General features: G+C 45.7%; 2 protein-coding genes across 2 annotated transcripts in view; both read left to right on the top strand.

Annotated features, from left to right (window-relative positions):
- The window catches only part of LOC118318565 (mucin-19), a 38,104-nt gene extending 22,968 nt beyond the window's left edge, over positions 1–15,136 (top strand). Inside the window, exons 34-58 of the mRNA XM_035648347.2 lie at positions 35–301; positions 1,105–1,365; positions 1,464–1,724; positions 2,531–2,791; positions 2,936–3,193; positions 3,885–4,142; positions 4,237–4,497; positions 4,940–4,989; positions 5,121–5,331; positions 5,778–6,038; positions 6,396–6,656; positions 6,746–7,006; positions 7,777–8,037; positions 8,285–8,545; positions 8,638–8,895; positions 9,518–9,781; positions 9,870–10,130; positions 10,214–10,474; positions 11,113–11,373; positions 11,468–11,725; positions 12,350–12,610; positions 12,920–13,207; positions 13,740–13,976; positions 14,094–14,159; positions 14,280–15,136. Of these exons, the coding sequence (XP_035504240.2) occupies positions 35–301; positions 1,105–1,365; positions 1,464–1,724; positions 2,531–2,791; positions 2,936–3,193; positions 3,885–4,142; positions 4,237–4,497; positions 4,940–4,989; positions 5,121–5,331; positions 5,778–6,038; positions 6,396–6,656; positions 6,746–7,006; positions 7,777–8,037; positions 8,285–8,545; positions 8,638–8,895; positions 9,518–9,781; positions 9,870–10,130; positions 10,214–10,474; positions 11,113–11,373; positions 11,468–11,725; positions 12,350–12,610; positions 12,920–13,207; positions 13,740–13,976; positions 14,094–14,159; positions 14,280–14,566 (6,095 nt within the window). The 3' untranslated portion in view covers positions 14,567–15,136. The remainder of the gene's footprint in view (positions 1–34; positions 302–1,104; positions 1,366–1,463; positions 1,725–2,530; positions 2,792–2,935; positions 3,194–3,884; positions 4,143–4,236; positions 4,498–4,939; positions 4,990–5,120; positions 5,332–5,777; positions 6,039–6,395; positions 6,657–6,745; positions 7,007–7,776; positions 8,038–8,284; positions 8,546–8,637; positions 8,896–9,517; positions 9,782–9,869; positions 10,131–10,213; positions 10,475–11,112; positions 11,374–11,467; positions 11,726–12,349; positions 12,611–12,919; positions 13,208–13,739; positions 13,977–14,093; positions 14,160–14,279) is intronic.
- Positions 15,137–15,958: 822 nt separating this feature from the next.
- Positions 15,959–16,963, top strand: LOC118318566 (EF-hand calcium-binding domain-containing protein 1-like). Its single transcript, XM_035648348.2, has one exon. The coding sequence runs from the start codon at positions 16,112–16,114 to the stop codon at positions 16,790–16,792; it is 681 nt and encodes a 226-aa protein (XP_035504241.2). The 5' UTR covers positions 15,959–16,111; the 3' UTR covers positions 16,793–16,963.
- Positions 16,964–17,977: the final 1,014 nt, after the last annotated feature.

Below are 17,977 nucleotides of genomic sequence, written 5' to 3'. Positions count from 1 at the left end.
TCATGTCATCTTGTCTCATCCGTCCCTCTCTCAGCTCCCTGTGCGCCGACAAACGTCAGGGCAGCGTTCGACTGCTACACGGGGACGGCCTCGGTGGCGTGGTACCCGAGCGACGGAGCTGTGTCGTACCTGTTGACGGCCGCCGCCGCCGCCTCGGGCCACAACGTCACCTGTGACACCACCAACAACACCTCCTGCGACCTGGAAGGGCTGCGCTGCGGCGAGAGCTACTCCGTGTGGGTCCAAGCCGTGGGACGGACGTGCAGCACCGTCGGTAACATGACGGAACAGCTGGTCACCGGTGAGCGACGATACATGAGCTAAACTGTGCTGCGTGCATGCTTACATGTATATTTATAACTTGACACCACGTTGTGTGGAATTTGAAAATGTCTGACTCAGGTACTCAAGTCAATTTTTTTCCATTAATGAGTCGCCAAAATCCAATGTTATTAAAACTGAATATTTTTCTACCTTTTTCTAATTCAAATCAACTTGTTTGAGTGTCAGTATCTTAATCCAATATAGATTGATAGGTAGTTTGATATGCTAGAAAAGAATTTGATTCTGGAAAATTCAGGAAAAACACCATGGTTTGTGTTTGAAGTAGCTTGAAATTATTGTATTGTACTTTTACTGATGTTTCCTCCTTGTTTAAAAAAAAAATACAGCTGAGGAAAAATGTACTTGAATGTGAGAGGGCTTTTATTCATCGTCAGCTTTAAGGGTTCTCCGACAAAAAAAAAATTGCTGGATAATTTTGCAGAACCTGCTCAGCTCCCACTGCGACACCAGAGTAATTTGTGAATACATCCTTGTGTTTAATTCTTCCCTGTCTGTTGTTTATATTTGAACAATGATTTAAAAAAAAGGAAATTTCTTTTAATATGTAATTATCCTGAATCTTCACATAGTACACGTTCTATTTATCTGTTAATAATCCATCCCTTCCTCCCTGAGAGTCCATTGGAGCCTAAAACCATACGTCTTACTCATCATGAGAGACAAATTTGCCATGTTCAACCTTCAGAGACCTGCGGATTGTTTTCCCCTCTCACGGTTTCCGTTAACTCCCCCAATCACTCTCCTCCGTCCTCTCTCCAGGGCCGTGCATCCCCGAACACGTCACCGCTCTTTACAGCCCATCTATCGGCCAGGTGCTGTGGGACAAGAGCGCCGGTGCCGATAACTACACAGTGGTGGGGGTGACGGAGCAGGGCCTCACAGTCTCCTGCGTCACCAGTGACACCTACTGTGGAGTGTACACCCTGAAATGTGGCCAGTCGTACAACGTCAGCGTCACGGCAGACAGCCACGTGTGCCGAGGCGTGTCCACCTCGACCGAAGCGGTTGCGATCACAACAGGTGAGAAAACTGGTGAACCTTTTTTTTCTTTCTCCTTCATTCATCATACATCTGCATCATTAAAAAACCCTGCCCTGCCTCTTCTGTTCTGCCCCCAGAGCCGTGCCCTCCCAACAACGTGGAGGCCGGTGTTCAGTGTCAGAACGACGTGGGAACCGTGTCGTGGGAGGCCAGTTTCGGCGCGGTGGGCTACGTGGCCCACTTGGCCGGGCGCGATGGCCACTCTCTGTACTGCTCCACCAATGAAACCTTCTGCCACGTAGAAGATCTCCACTGCGGAGTCGTCTACTACACCGATGTCTCTGCCGTCGGAGAGACACACAACAGCAGCGCTTCCCGCACTGTTCTGATTGTCGCAGGTATTGTACCTTCAGTCGCTGCTCCAGTTTAATGAAGATGTCGGATTTAATCTTTCAAAGAGGTACTATAAGGAGAAATATTAGATAATATGAAAATATGAGACATAAAGCAAAATGTATTTTTTCTGTGCTGAGTTCCTGAAAAGCTAGAAAAAAAACATCCCGTGTCATGAACATGAGCTGAAATCATAGAATTTTGACTTTCTTTCCCATGAAAACTACTTGTACCGATTAATCGATTATCGAAATAGTTGCAGATTAATTTAGCAGTCGATTACGAATCGATTAATCGATCAACTGTTGCAGCTCTATAATCAACACAGGTTTTAAACTAATTTGCTTTGCAACTGAAATACACTCAGCACACCTAAAAAGCCTTTTGGAGCAAAAAAGCTGTGAATATGGAGACGTTTAGATAACCGTTAAATTCTGATAATGGGTATGGATGCATCTACGCCACCCAGAAAATGTTCTGTCCAAATAAATTGGAAGCCCAAAAACATTCCATTGTATTTATAAGGGATTACACGGATGTCTTTACAGACATTTTAACAGGCAAATCTATTCACAACGATGTCACGCATATGAAATTTGATGAAAGTACAGTATATTCTAGTAAACATAGGCTACCTTCTAAGATGGAGAGCAATACTGTTTGTACTCAAATTTAAGTGTTCTCAAATGGTAACGTTGATTTGGAGCAAAGGACCTGTCGGAGTGAAGATCAGCGCAGCTTTAAGGTGTCAATAATGAAACTGGATCTATGTCCCGCATGTCAATGTCTCTCCCGCCCCTTCTGTTCGCAGCTCCATGTGCAGCTGGAAACTTGGCGGCAGACGTGGACTGCGACAACAGCACGGCCGAAGTCTCCTGGAGCTCGGCCGGCGGAGCCGACTCCTACTCCGTGGCGGCCGTGGCGACCGACGGCCACCGCGCTGTGTGCGACACAGACGAGCTCCAGTGTGAACTCACTGAGCTGCAGTGTGGTCAGACGTACACCGCGAGCCTCACCACCGTCAGCGACCAATGCCAGACCGAGGGACACAGCAACGTCACCTTCAGCACACGTGAGTGGAGCAACATCTCGTCCCGCCGATCCTGCATATATTCTGTATTTAAAAAAACAAAACAAGGATCTTACATTTCTCTGCATTGCCAAACATTTTGTTTTTTTCGCAATTTATGATACTAAAACTAAAAGTCTCGTTCAGGTCCCTGTAAACCTGTGCACGTCGGCGTGGACCTGCCGTGCGGGACCGATACGGCCAACTTGTACTGGGTGGAGAGAGAGGGGGTGGAGCTCTACCTGGCCACCGCCACCTGCAGCATGGGAACGCTGCAGTGCAACTCCACCAACTCCACCTGCCAGTTCCCGGACCTGCGGTGTGGGGTAACCTACAAATTCTCTGTTACCGCATACGGTAACGAGTGTTACAGTGAAACCAGCAGCACTGTGGAGATTCAAACAGGTACGAGGCGTCAACTCATTAACCAGTTAAGGAGTTTGGGCTTTTGGTCATTGGATGACTGATTAAATTAATACATTTTTCTTACGTCTAATTTTATCGATATAATAGTAATTTATTTGGTTCCTTTTTTTGTAATGGATAGCTTTTCTAACATATATCATGCAGCGGACCAAATATGGCACAAGACCAGAACAAACAAATTAAATGATTTAATCATTTCATATTGACTTCATTTATTCTTTATTAATTTGTCTGTAAGTCGCTGTCTGTCCACACAACTCAATGCAGTCGCTGTGTAATACATTCATACTCGGAGTGAATAATCACTGAAGCACAGGTGAATCAATCAACAATTATTAATAAATCCAAGAAATTGGATCGGAGTTTTGGGTTGAATGATTAAAAAAGAAAAGCAAAATTGAGTGAAGCTGAACCTGATGACGTTTTTCATTTAACGTCTCGTTCAACTTCTGGGTTTTGAAATCTCTTTTTGGACAAAACAAGCAGTTGGAAAATGTCCACTGAGCCTTTTTGAAATTGTGCTGACAATTTATTGAACTGATGATTAATCATTCAATCAAGAAAATAATTGTCAGATTACGCTAAAATGTAATCGAGTTACTTCCAGCGGTACAATGAAGAAGCCATGTTGTGTAACCATGTGACGTGCATCCAACTCCTCCCTCACCAGAACCCTGTCAGCCGACTGGCCTGACGGTCGAGGGGTCGTGCTACAACGAGACGGTGGTGTTGGATTGGTCGGCAGCGGCGGGAGCATCGGTCTACGTGGTGACGGCGACGGGCGACCTGGGATACGTCACGTCATTCCAAACCGACGGGACGATGATAGAAGCGGAGCTGCCCTGCGGGCAACTGTTTAACTTCACTGTGAAAGCGCAGGACGATCGATGCGACAGCGCCGTGAGTCTGCCTGAAGCATTCAAGACAGGTAACGTGAACTCATTTATATTTTTGGTCTGCTAGAATGGGTTGGTCAGTGGGTTCATGATAATGAACAGATCTACCCCCCCCCCCCTCCTCAGGCCCCTGCGTCCCTGAGCATGTGCAGTGCTACACCCACTGTGAGGACAGTCTGGGCTCGGTCAGCTGGGCCCCGAGCGACGGGGCCGAATCCTACTTGGCCATGGCGACGGGACTGGACGGCCACACCCACACGTGTGCCACGGACACCACCAGCTGCACATGGGACGACCTGCACTGCGGGGAGCAGTACACCGTGCACGTCATCGCCAACGACTACCTGTGCAGCAGCTTGCCAAGCAATAACACCTCAATACGGATGGGTAAACGTTTTCCCCGAACTTTTCCCCTCAATGTTGAGTGAAAACCTGGAGTGTCTAAGGGAAACATTATAGGTCACAATTAGAAATGAATAGACTCAGTACAGAAAGATTATAGAATTTTATTTTAAAGATTAGAGATGTTGGATTAGAATGAATCAAGACGAAGTCAATCTTTTAGAAAAGTAATCTGCAACAATTATGACAATCGATTAATCATTTAAGACATTTTTAAGCAAAAATGGCAAACGTTCCTTAGTTTTAGCTCCTCCAAAAGAAGTGATGAACTGTTGCTACGACAAAACAAAACAATTGATTTTCTGACACTGTATATAAATCAAATGATTCATAGCTATATACATACAATGAACGGCAGATTACTCGATTATGAAAACAATCATATTTGCTTCCTTAATCACAAGCAAACTTTTGTCTTCTGTTTTAGCACCATGTATACCCCAGGACTTGAAATCATCTCTGAACTGCACAATAAAGGTGAATATTCCTTTTTTTTTCTTCTGTTTTGTCTCAAATTATAGATATTAGTCTAATTTTTTTTACTCTTTGAGGCAGTTTCATTATGTAATAAACCAGGATTAAAATGAGACTGTAATCTGGTTCCTCAGGTGGGATCACTGAGCTGGAATGCCAGTGACACAGCGGAGTTCTACATCGTGACCGCGGAGACCAACGGCGGCCACACGGTGCAGCTCAGCACGAACGACACCTGGACTTTCTTCTCCGAGTTCCTGTGCGGCCAGGATTACTTCCTGTCTGTCCGGGCGGTGGACTCCGAGTGCACGAGCCGACCCAGTCAGCCGTCGAAGCTCAAATCGGGTACGTACTTATTTTGGTCCCTGAAAAAAAAATTGATTTCCAAATCCTAATTTTAAAGGTTACTTTATATTTTATTAATCTAAGCTTATTTGATGACGTACTACATTCTTATCTCCTTCAATGATTTTAATTATTCATATTCTTTAAAACTGGCTTTTAATAATTTGGTTAATATTCCTGAAAAGCAATAACTCTTTTTTTCGTTTCTTATTATTATATGTACTGACTATAGTTCAGCAACAGCCTTCATAATAATGTTTTGGATAAAAAGTATTGAAAGTAAAATCAGCTAATACAAAACATTATAATGAAGGCTGTTGCTGAACTATAGTCACTACATATATCAAGTTTATCTGCGTATCTCAAATGTGTCTACAGGTCATATATTACTTCAAATTTTTGAGCCCCATTTTCAATCCAGCCTATTCTCCCTCTTCCCCCCTCAGAGCCCTGCCCACCCACCGGCGTCTCCAGCTCGATGGACTGCGTCTCCAACATCGCCCTGGTGTCGTGGACCGGTTCGGCCGGCACAGAGTTCTACACCGCCACGGTAACGCTGGAAGACGGCCAGTCGATCAGCTGCTGGTCGGACAGCGACCAGTGCGGCATGCCCAACGTCGTCTGTGGACAGAACTACACGGTCAGCGTCGTCGCATCCAACGAGAACTGTAACTCTGAGCCCAGCGAGGCCGACACCCTGCAGTCAGGTGGGTTACATACATTCTTCTCCTTGTACCTCTTTAATACTTTTTATCTCTCAAAGATGTGTAATATAAATTAAATTAAACGAGATATTCACTCATCATCTAATCTTACAATTCCCAAAAGTCAAGAACTGGTGAAAACAGATCTTTTTGAGTAATTGTTCTCAAATAAAACTTGATCACTGTCTTAGCATTAATCTTAAAGCAGTAGGTGTCTTACAGGAACTGATAAATGGGGGAAGGCTATTTTTTTAATGCTCAGAGTATTTTGAATCTGACACACATTGATATCCCTGCAGATTGATAATATTATGATCCTCCTCGTTACAACAGTCTACTTTCCCCCGTGCCTTTCTCCAGTGCCCTGCGTTCCAACTGATGTGGATGTGGAGGTGGCCTGCTCCACAAACCAGGCGCTCGTGTCCTGGAGTGCCAGCGAGGGGGCTCTGTCCTACACGGTGACGGCCCAGAGCACACAGGGAGACCTCTCCTCCTGTGAGGCGGCGGGTCTACAGTGTACTCTGACCAACCTGACGTGCGGTCGGTCCTACTCTGTCCAGGTGGTGGCACAAGACGATATCTGCTCGAGTTTGCCCAGCTCTGTTACAATGTTCAAATCAGGTAGGACAACTGGAATAACATCATTTCATTTGCAGTGTTTACACCTGAACGTGTCATTGACTTCTCCTCAATTTTCCTCCCTCGCGCAGTTCCCTGCACACCCAAAAATGCCTCAGGGGTCCTGGACTGCTTCACCAACACCTTCCTCCTGGACTGGCTCTTCGCAGAGGGGGCCCTGGAGTACACGGCAACTGCCCGCTCCTCCAACGGCCACGTGTCCACCTGCAACACCAACTTCACCAACTGCGAGCTGCAGAACCTGCAGTGCGGCCAGACGTATAACGCCATCGTCGTCGCCTCGAACGAGCAATGCGACAGTCCCACAAGCACCAGGCTGCAGCTGGAATCAGGTGAAGTCTCAAAAACAACATTTGATTAATTGATTTCTATTAAATTCAAGTTAGAGTTTGCGGTGCCAGGATTTAAACTACTGTGACATCATAGTGGCTGAAATTCTCCTATTGCTGCAGTGACAGGTTGTATTCAGTACATACTTGACATCATTCTTATTCACTGTTGTGTTCAACAAGTACAAACCAGCAACAGCTCATCGTTTTAACTTCACATTTCCCACCTAAAACGTTTTCATTATTTTGTAATTTTGATCTTTATTAATATGAAAAGTTTTCAGATTCTAGCTTATTTGTGATTTTGCTTAACTTCATGTGACCCAAATTACCTTTAGCAATAGTATAGTGGGAAAATGTCTTTTTGTAACAGGAAATGCATAGATTATAATAGATTATATAAATTATAAGCACATAAAATAGATTGGCGAAGATGATGTCTGCTGTGATTTTCAGTTTAAACTGACCTGCTCCTTTTAAAAGATCGGGACTATTTTATGATGAATATGAATAAAAACAAATGTCAGACCTCACACATACAAACTGTTTAGTGTGGTCACAGATACAGTAGACTATTGGCCAGAAGAGGTCAGTCAAAACCCTAAAAATGTAATGATATATATATAAAAATATATTTACTCATTGCTGTAGCATGAATGCAGCATCCAATGTTCTCTGAAGCTTTCCCTTTCTATAAAGTACACAACTTTATCCGCTTGACGCCGATCGCAAACATTCCCCAGTGGTGAGTGACTCTCTCTTCCCTCCACCAGTGCCCTGCCCTCCCAAGGATGTCGTGGCCCTACTGGACTGCGCCACCAACACGGCCACGGTTGAGTGGACAGCGAGCACGGGGGCCGACTCCTACGTCGTCCAGGCCTTCGCCACAAAAGGTGACGAAACCTGCTGCGAGACGACCTCGCGCTCCTGCGTCCTCCCGGACCTCTTGTGTGGCTTCACCTACAACGTCAGCGTGATAGCCACCAACGGCGTGTGCAACGTGTCACAGAGTGACATCAAACAGCTACAAGCCGGTACGGATAATTGTTTTTACTTGAAGTCGATGAAGAATAATTATTTACATCAGATTTTACAGTTTTTTGGCGCTTAGACTCGATTGGGAGATATTGTTGAAGAGCGCATCATGAATCTGATTTAAGCAATATAGTTTTGTTGTGCTTTCTCTGCCAATAATTATTATGGTTCTCTACTTGTACGGATGATTATTGGACCAATATTGATCATTATGCACGATTAATATTTCTCTCCGTGTCCGTTCAGTGCCCTGTGTGCCACGGCAGGTGGAGGCCCGGGTGGTCTGCGAGTCCGGCGCCGTGGCGGTCTCTTGGGAGCCGAGCAGAGGGGCGTCGTCATACACCTCGGTTGCCCAGGGCAACGGTGGCTATGCGTCAACTTGCAACAGCAGCGTGACGACGTGCCTGTTCGAGGACTTGCTGTGCGGCCTCAACTATTCCATCAGCGTCATTGCGTCAGACGAGACGTGCACGAGCGCTGGCAGCTCTGCGGTGGACATCAACACATGTAAAGTCAAGATTTAATTTCTCATAAAGTTGCTACTGTAAGACTTGTTGCAGGTTATATTAAAGCTTCTGTCTGTCTGTCTGTCTGTATAGTGCCGTGTGTGCCACAGGGAGTAACGGCAGCAATGGTCTGCAGCAACGACACAGGCGTGGTGTCGTGGGAGGAAGAGGAGGGCGTGTCCTCCTACTCGGTGCGAGCCTTCGGCCCCAACGGTCACAAGACTCAGTGTAACACCACCGACACCAGCTGTCAGCTGCCCGGCCTGCACTGCGGTCAGCGCTACAACCTGACGGTGACAGCTGAGGACGGCGAGTGTGACAACAGCGTCGCCTACCTCGACCTGCAGTCAGGTAAGTGTAGAAAATCCTGTCGCCTGGGACCCAGATGGATTCTGGGAGCTCATTTCAATTGCTCTGCCAGACTACGTTCTGGATCCCCTCCATTGTAAAGGGATTTCACTCCGGCAGAAATTTTGCCGGTCCAATCACAACCCATGATCTGATAATGGGCGGGGTTTATACCTTGACGTGGAGAGAAGTGACTTTTGTAAACGACTAAGATGGCTTCCGTGGATGAACGGGCATTTGACTAAATGCACATCTCCTCTCTTCACGCTCTCGTCTGATGACACGTTTGCGTTGCTCAACAGATGTCACATGATCTGTTGCTCTATCCAATTGCGTCCGGGGGCATTTTGGTCTGCGTCCGTTGGTAACGCCGCTTAGAAATTGAAAAATGAAAAGGTCCCAGACTAATACGCATTGGAGTATTAGTCTGACTACGCCAAGCTAATTAAAACCACAAACACGGCTGTTTGACATCTAGTTAGAATTCGGTTAAATTCTTCTTTCTAATGACTGATTCAAATGTGGTGCTGACATGTGAATTGTCAAATCTCTCCTGTACGTTATGTACATTATCTAGCAGTAGTATCTTGTCTAACGTCCCGCTTGTCTGTCCTCCCTCTTCCAGTGCCTTGCAGCCCCACCAATGTCAAGGCCTCGCTGCGGTGCCACTCGAACTCCGCGGCGGTGACGTGGGAGCGAGCCAGCGGAGCGGAGACTTATCTCGCGGTGGGCGTCACAGCGGACGGGAGTCACCGGAGCGAGTGTAACAACACGCTGACCCACTGTGATCTGGACGACCTGCGGTGCGGACAGACCTACAACGTGAGCGTGTTCGGCCAGGACGAGTCGTGTTCGAGCGCGGAGAGCAACACGTCATACGTGCGGACAGGTACTGAGAAAACCTTATTATCGTCATAATTAAATGGGTGGAGAGGTTTCCTGTATTCACCTGCCTGTCTTGTCCTCCGCCTCCTCAGCCCCGTGTGCACCCCAGAACGTCACCGTTAATTCACAGTGTGACGAAGACGCCATAACCGTGTCCTGGTCCCCCGACCCCGACGCCCAGTACTTTCACGTGGCGGCGGTGAGCAACACTTGGGCGAAACTCTACTGTAACTCGAGCGGCACCACCTGCGCATTGAACGATCTCCCATGTGGACAGACCTACAACGTTACGGTGCTGTCTGTGAGAGATGGCTGTGAAAGCAAACTGAGCTCTGTGGTACAGACCTCCTCAGGTAAACTTCAAGCTTCAAAAAATTGAATATGACTGTTTATATATTACAGTACCCAGTCTACATGGTCATTTCTTCCTCCGCAGCTCCGTGTGTGCCGAGGAACCCCGTGGGCCATCTGGACTGCGTGTCCAACGCCGCCTGGGTGTCGTGGGATGAGGCGGAGGGAGCCCACAGCTATTTTGCCTTCGCCGAAGGGACGAACGGACACAACTCCAGCTGCACCGTCGCCTCCTCTCCCTGCGAAGTCCCGGACCTGATGTGCGGGACGCACTACACCTTCTACGTCACTGCCACCAACGAGCACTGCAACAGCAATTACAGCACCACCTTTGACCTAGAGACAGGTGTACTAACAATCTTTGAAATGTCACTTTTGTCGTAAGCATTTTACCACATTAATGCATAAACTAAACATTAAACATCATAAGTGTCATTCTTACCAACCTTCCTGGCTTGTGCCCCCTTAAAATGAAGCCATGTTTAGCTGTGACCCTGTATCACAGCTTGCATTTGTACTAGTGACTTCCCATGATAAAACATCTCAGATGGTTGTATTTCAATAATTGTTTGCTGTAAAACTATTCTGTAATTCTCCAGAGAGTAAGTAAAGAAGACACAAAGTAATTTTGGTTTCGTTGTCAAACAATATATTTCTCGTGACCCACTCAGGAGGAGCCACTAGATCGGACACCTGTCCAGTTTTTTGGTGTTGCTGATATCATCATCTGCGATACAGGATTTACTCTGAGCTCCTATTTTGATCTAAATAATAAACTGCGTACGATTCAATATTGGAAACATCAAGTTGTCAAAGACTTCAAATCTAGAAGTTTTCTTCCATCTGCGTATTGGATAAAAGTAGCACTATTGGATTTCAAATTAAAGTATTAAGTGTGGTCTAATTTTTGGGATTTGGAAATCTTTAGAAAAAAAGAACAACTTACAAGAGCAAAGTTCTAATCGTATGTGCCCCATCGTCCAGGTCCTTGTGCTCTGACGTCCGTCACTGCGGTGACACAGTGCAACAGTGACGCCATCCTGGTTGAGTGGGACAACACAGTGAACACACCCGTCTACCTGGTGACCGCCGAGGGTCACGACCAGACCCTCATTTCCTGTAACAGCTCCTCCAGTTCGTGCGAACTGCAGGACGTCCGCTGTGGCATGCACTACAGCATCATAGTGTCCGCTTCGTCCGACAAGTGCAGCAACCTCAGAAGTCCACCGAAGAAGATTAAAACAGGTATTGCTGTTTGCTTTCTGAAGTAACCACCTCACAGATACGATAGTTTCTTTTGAACCAAAACTCACTCAACGCTTGTGGGGGAATTCTCTAGCTCCCTGTGCACCACACAATGTGACCGTGGCGCAGTTATGTGAGGAGAACGGGGCCGAAGTGACGTGGGGACGCTCCCCCGTGGCCACGTCCTACCAGCTCACGGCCACGGGACAGGACGGACACGTGGCGAGCTGCAACACCTCGGTGAACAACTGCACCCTGGCCGAGCTGCACTGCGGCCAGCCGTACAACGTGAGCATCACCGCCAGCGGAGACAACTGCACCAGCATGCCCAGCACGTCATCCTTCAGGACAGGTGGAGACCAGATGAGACATTTCCTGTTTTTTACTTATTCTTGGCAGGAATTTCAAGAGGCTTTTAATATTCATTTAACAACAGAAACACTGTAATAATAATTGATGATAATAATGTTTACGTATGCATGAATGAATGATTGTTTATGGAAGCAAATCTGTCTCACCAGACTCTGAAATAATAGGCACTGAATTTCTGCCACTGATTGATTATGTATCTGAATTTAACACTTCAAACTTTCAGTAACTGATTTTCACTAGTAGTTTTCAGAAAAGAAAATTTTAAAAATGTTACACTTCATTTTTTTTTTACATTGAAAAACAGTAAAAATCAGTTATTAAAATTTTGAAGGGTTGAATTCAGATGCAAAAAAATTCAGGTACATAATTTCAATGCAAAAAAAATTCAGTAGCTTTTAAATTTCAGAGTCTGGTGAGACAGATTCGCTTTCATAATTATTCTCTGTTTCCTCTGTTTTTTTGTAGTTTTTAGGATAAATAATAAGTTACAGGTTTCAGATATGAAGATTTTCTACTTCACGTGTTTGTTGTTTTTTTTCCGGACAAAACAAATGAAAGGTTTCTGAAGTTTCCCGCCCCACCCCTTGGATCTCTTTCCTCTCAGTGCCCTGTAAGCCCTCTGGTCTCGCCGTGGACATCCATTGTCACAACAAATCCGCCGTCTTGTCCTGGAACGCCACCGAGGGCGCCGCGAAGTACTACGGCTCCGCCCGATCCCAGGACGGAGACGCGCTCTGCTGTGACACCACGGGTCTCTTCTGCACCTTCGAAGGGCTGGAATGCGGAGACGTTTACAATTTCTCCGTGGAAGCCTCCAACGGCGTCTGCAACAGCTCGTTCAGCGTTCCTCTGAAGGCGAGAGCAGGTAAATATTAGGGCTAAAATAAATAAAAAATGCAGGATGCTGGTATAGAAACACTCCGATAAGTTCGTTGTGCAGAAATATCTTGGTTTACATGAACATAATTTGTGAAAAATAAAGTGTTGAGAGGAAATAGTCGCACATACTTGCAAGAATTGTATTTGTTTTAATGAAAAAGTAATTTTTAGAACCCTGTCATTTCAAATTTTCATAGTAGTATGATGGTCCACTACACCTGAAGTTCAAGAGCCCAAAAAAATGTAACTGTTTTACTTCCACTGGGGAGTAAAATACCGTCTGTGTCCTCCTCAGTTCCGTGTCCTCCGACCTCTCTGAATGTCCGCATGCAGAGAATAGGCCAAACTTACTGGGCCATGACGTCGTGGGGCAGCGTCAATTGCTCCGATGTCGAGTACATGGCGGAGATGAGTGGTCGGATCCAAAACGACCCACGGGCGCTGATGGACATCTCCTCCTACTGGCTGCCCAGGAAGTACTTTGAGTTCCCTATGCCCTGCAGCACGGCTTACAGCCTCACCGTCCGCGCCAGGAACTCAGCCGGCGTCAGCGCACCTTCCAGTGCCCTCACCGGAGTCACAGGTGACTTTACACAGTGCTCACCCATGACTTTATACTCAAAGGGGATGTTTTTAGTGACAAAACAACTGTATGAAACACTAGAGGAAAGGGAATATATCCTTGCAAATCATTTGCAATTTCTTGGCTGAAAAAAATTTGTTGTCTTGTTTCGAGGACACATTTTTGACGCACAATATTGGTAAATGATAAGCCCACTGAGACACACATAACTGTTCCTGTGACTTCTTCAATAAACTCTTGTTCCACCAGTTAAATTCTTTTTCTTTTTCTAATGTGAAGTTGCAGCAGTAGGTAATGTTTGGTTTGTTATTAGCAGTAACATCCAGTTCATAATACTGAATATATATCAATGTTGATAGATAGATAGATAGAAGAATATACTGCAAAACTACACAGATATAAGGAATACAAATATAAAAGTAATTGCCACTTTAAAGTTAAAAACGAGCTAAACATCTGATTCACACACATATTTTAAACATAACACTCACTTGTCCCTGTGTTAACAGTGTTTTTACCGTTTCCTTCCCAGTCCCCTGCGCTCCAAAGAACGTGAAATACGGCGGCAACGCGCAGGCTGCCGTGCTGTCCTGGGACGCGTCGGTGTTCGCCACCTCGTACGCCGTCTACAGCACATCGGGAGGAGGCCGCGCCGAGCTGTGCAACACCACCGGGCTCTCCTGCCAGTTGACCAACTTCAACTCCAGCGCCACCGAAGTGACGGCCAGCAACGATGTGGGCGAGAGCAACCCGAACGGAATCATGACAGGTCAGGCGCTGCAAAAATATCTCTCTTCGTGATTCAATTCCACATTTGTTGACTGCTAAGTTTGTCGTAGGTTTGTTTTGAAAACTATTCGTAACACACGTTTCTCCTCCCCCTCAGGTCCAGTAGGATCCCGCAGAAGAAGAGATTTGCGGTCCAATCTAATCTCTGCCCATTTAGACGGAGGTGAACTATAACGTCACTACATATTACATGCTGTATTAAATCGAGTCAATCATCCGTGATATAGCTCTGTACTGTAAAACAACTGCACAGTCATCACCCACACGTCTCTCTCCTTCTCAGACCTGGGGGCTCCCGAGGTGCTGAATGTAACAGTCAGCGGACTCTCCCTGTACGTGAAGTGGACGACGGTGAAGGACGCGACCGAGTACACGCTCGTCGTGAAGGAGGAGCAGCAGAGAGGGCAGCAGGACAATCAGCCGGCGAGAGTGAGAACCGTGGAAGGTGATTTTTACCTAGAGGCCGACCTCAAGCCCTGGACCACCTACTGCGTCAGACTCTCAGCCAAAAACGCCATCAACCAAAGCAGCTACTCCAGGCCGAAGTGCCGAGCCACCGGCGCCTCCTAATGAACCAACCACAGATCAAATGAAATATACACTGGACTCGGAAGAAATACCATCTCATTGGTTATACTGTGTTTGTCTCCGTAACAGAACTGTTACCAGTTCAATCTCTAAGAACTGTCAAATAACATAAATAAAGTAATTACAACTGCAGAGCTATGACAGAATTCTTCTGTTTGGGTGAACGTCTTACGTGTCACTCATAAATTATGATCAAAGCTGAGGAGAACCTTTAGATTTGAATCTTTGTTAGAAATAGCTCGTTGGCTTCATAGCTGTATAACAAAGTATTTGCGGAAATTATATTTATCAGAAATGGTTTTATTTTTGAGATTAGAATTATTAGATTCTCCGGATGATTGTGAAGCGTAACAGAAGGTAGTGTGAACAAATTAACAGATAATTTATCAAGAAATATTTTGAAAAAACCATGCAGTATATTTTATTTTAAATGTAACATACGACTTCTATATGAACATTGACAGATTACTTTTTTTTTTTTTAAACAATCCCAGAAATTAAGGAATAAAGAAAATCTGTGAAACATTAAAACACCCCTCTGTAAAAACATCAGTGTTGAGTATTTTTTTATTTTTTTTATTTGTTGGTGACTGTCTTTATAAAAAAAAACTGGCTGAAAATCTGCATCTTCTCATAAAAAAATTTACAAATAGAAAATTAAGTGGCAAAATATTTACATTTAATAACCTGATTCCATTTCCGGTTTCCGCTAGCATTTGAAAATTCAAAGCGAATGCGACGTATTCTGGACCGTTGTGTGCAAAAAAACGTATTCAACACGACGTAGCAAACATGGCGACTCGCACGGAGGTCGGGTCCACCTCATGGAACTATATTTAACTCCTTCAGAGTTGACGAAAAACCACCGGTTCTTTGTTGCAGGTTATCATACTAACACGCAGTTATGGATAATATATTTCATTTCTGTGAATAAGTTCTTCTCAATATTACACGCTGTAGCTTTAACATCAATCGACAACTTTTTTCTAACCTATCAAAATGAACAATATGTTGGTTATGAAAACGAATAAGCACTACAATATAAAAAAAGAGGACAAAGGGAAAACTCTGGAGCAGAAGGTTCCGATAATGCGCCTGTTACGCTGGTTGCGTAACAATCGTTACACTTGATGATGACTAATTACCCAAAAATCTGGTTTCTGTCTGTCTGAATAATGGATTCGAATTATGTGCCAAGAACTTCCGGGAACCAGATGAAGTCGACATGAGTCACGTGACGCGCAGACCTTTTGGACTTCCGCCGTCACGACTCTCGCTGGATGCGACGATCCAATCGCTGTTTGGGGGCGGGGTTTATGATTCCCTTTGATGTTTGAATTTCCTTTGAATATCAAAGAGTATGTAGGACTCTGCACATGAGACTCTCCCTTTTCTTCAATGACCGAAACACCTTTCTAATCCGCAGTTTTAAAGTTTAACAGAGTTTCAAACAAGTGTCTCATAGAACAAGACCACAAACACACACACACACACACACACACACACACACACACACACACAGCCAACATGGATATGTACCTCACCCCGGCCGCCCGCGCCCTCAAAATATCAGAGATGTCTGCCGTGTACAAAAGGTCCATACAGACTCTGGCGGAGAAGATCTCCAAGCAAGTGAAGCACTTCAATAAGAAGGAGGTGGAGTGCCTCATCAGAGAGTACAACTTTTTTCAGGGGGAGCCGGGGGCCCACGGCAGAGCGGCCCCCGGCCTGGACCGCTCCAAGTTCATGAGCATCCTGCACAACATCTTCGGCATGACCGACGACATGATCATGGACGGCGTGTTCCGGACGTTCGACAAGGACTACGACAGCTTTGTGAGCATGAAGGAGTGGATCGACGGTCTGTCCGTGTTCCTCCGCGGGACCCTGGAGGAGAAGATCAAATACTGCTTCCACGTGTACGACCTGAACGGCGACAACTTCATCTCCAGGGACGAGATGATCATCATGCTGTACAACAGCCTCATCCGGCAGCCCACGGACGAGGACCCGGACGAGGGCATCAAAGACCTGGTGGACATCACGCTCAAGAAGATGGACTACGACCACGACGGCAGGGTGTCCTTCAAGGACTTCAAGAAGGCGGTGATAGAGGAGAACCTGCTGCTCGAGGCTTTCGGGACCTGCCTGCCCGACACCAAGAGCACCGAGACGTTCGAGCAGCACGTGTTCCAGGATCAACTGTGACGACGAGGATCTCGTGTGTCCACCTGCCCTCTGCCACCGCGAAGTTCATAGATCCCCTCCACTGCTGAACTGTTTTCTACAGAGCAGTACGACATGACCCCGCCCCCCCCCTCCCCTCAAAGTCATCAATACAATACCACTTCACCAATACAAATAAAATACCTCAAATATTTATATTTTTAAACTAAGTTAAGTGCTGTAACGTGAGAAATAATGATTTTTTGAGATATAGTCCTCTCTTCTCCTTTCCTCCCTTCTCTTCTCCTCTCTCCTCTCCTCTGGTCGGTGTGCATGTCTCAGTACTGGAGTGTGTTAATCCATCAGGCCTGTTTAACCATGCCGCCACTGATCCTCTTGGTAAATACACCAGCGCTAAGTGGCTTTCAATCATTACCACCAAGTATCGCTAATAGTACTTATAGTACTAATAGTACTAATAGTACTAATAGGCCTAGGACAAGTTTTTCCTCTCTCTGCGTAGACCGCCCCCCCCAGGAACAAATAAAACTGGGCTTTACTTTGCCATACATGATGAATACCATTCAATAATTTACCAAGCTGTGTTTGAGAGCTGATACTGTATGTGGTGTGAGTCTCCCCCTTGAGGACAAACTGAGGTGTTACAGCTGTGAGCACATTCATTGTAATGACATTTGTAAAATGCCATAATACGACAAAAGCAAAACATTGTATCTACAGAACACAAATACTTTTTCGTGTGTGTGTGTGTGTGTGTGTGTGTGTGTGTGTGTTTTCTCTACCAGCTACTTAAGCCAGTTGTTTCACAACTGGGTGAATCACTGCAGCTCCACTGTCGTGTGTGTGTGTGTGTGTGCGTGTGTGTGTGTGTGTGTGTGTGTGTGTGTGTGTGTGTGTGTGTGTGTGTGTGTGTGTGTGTGTGTGTGCGCCAGGTGGGTGCTATTGGGTTTCCGAAGGAGCTACTAATTCTTCACCTAACACCCTGACCTCCTTCCTCTGTGACCCAGAGAGACGGAGAGAAGGCAGCTCTTCATCCACTCCACTGGACCCGGTCATGGATGACAGATTGCGTGTGTGTGTGTGTGTGTGCGCGCGCCTTGGATTTAGTATATTTGTAGGACCTGAAAAGTGGGAGCCCCCTATATTTGTGGAGTCTGAAAGCTTTGTGTTTATATTGTATACAGTTCAAATGTCTGTTTGTGAGTT

This window comes from Scophthalmus maximus, chromosome 13 (assembly GCF_022379125.1).
Source record: "Scophthalmus maximus strain ysfricsl-2021 chromosome 13, ASM2237912v1, whole genome shotgun sequence".
Lineage (NCBI taxonomy): Eukaryota > Metazoa > Chordata > Actinopteri > Pleuronectiformes > Scophthalmidae > Scophthalmus > Scophthalmus maximus.
The sequence above is the reverse complement of the archived record's forward strand: the minus strand, read 5'-3'. Positions and strand labels throughout refer to the sequence as shown.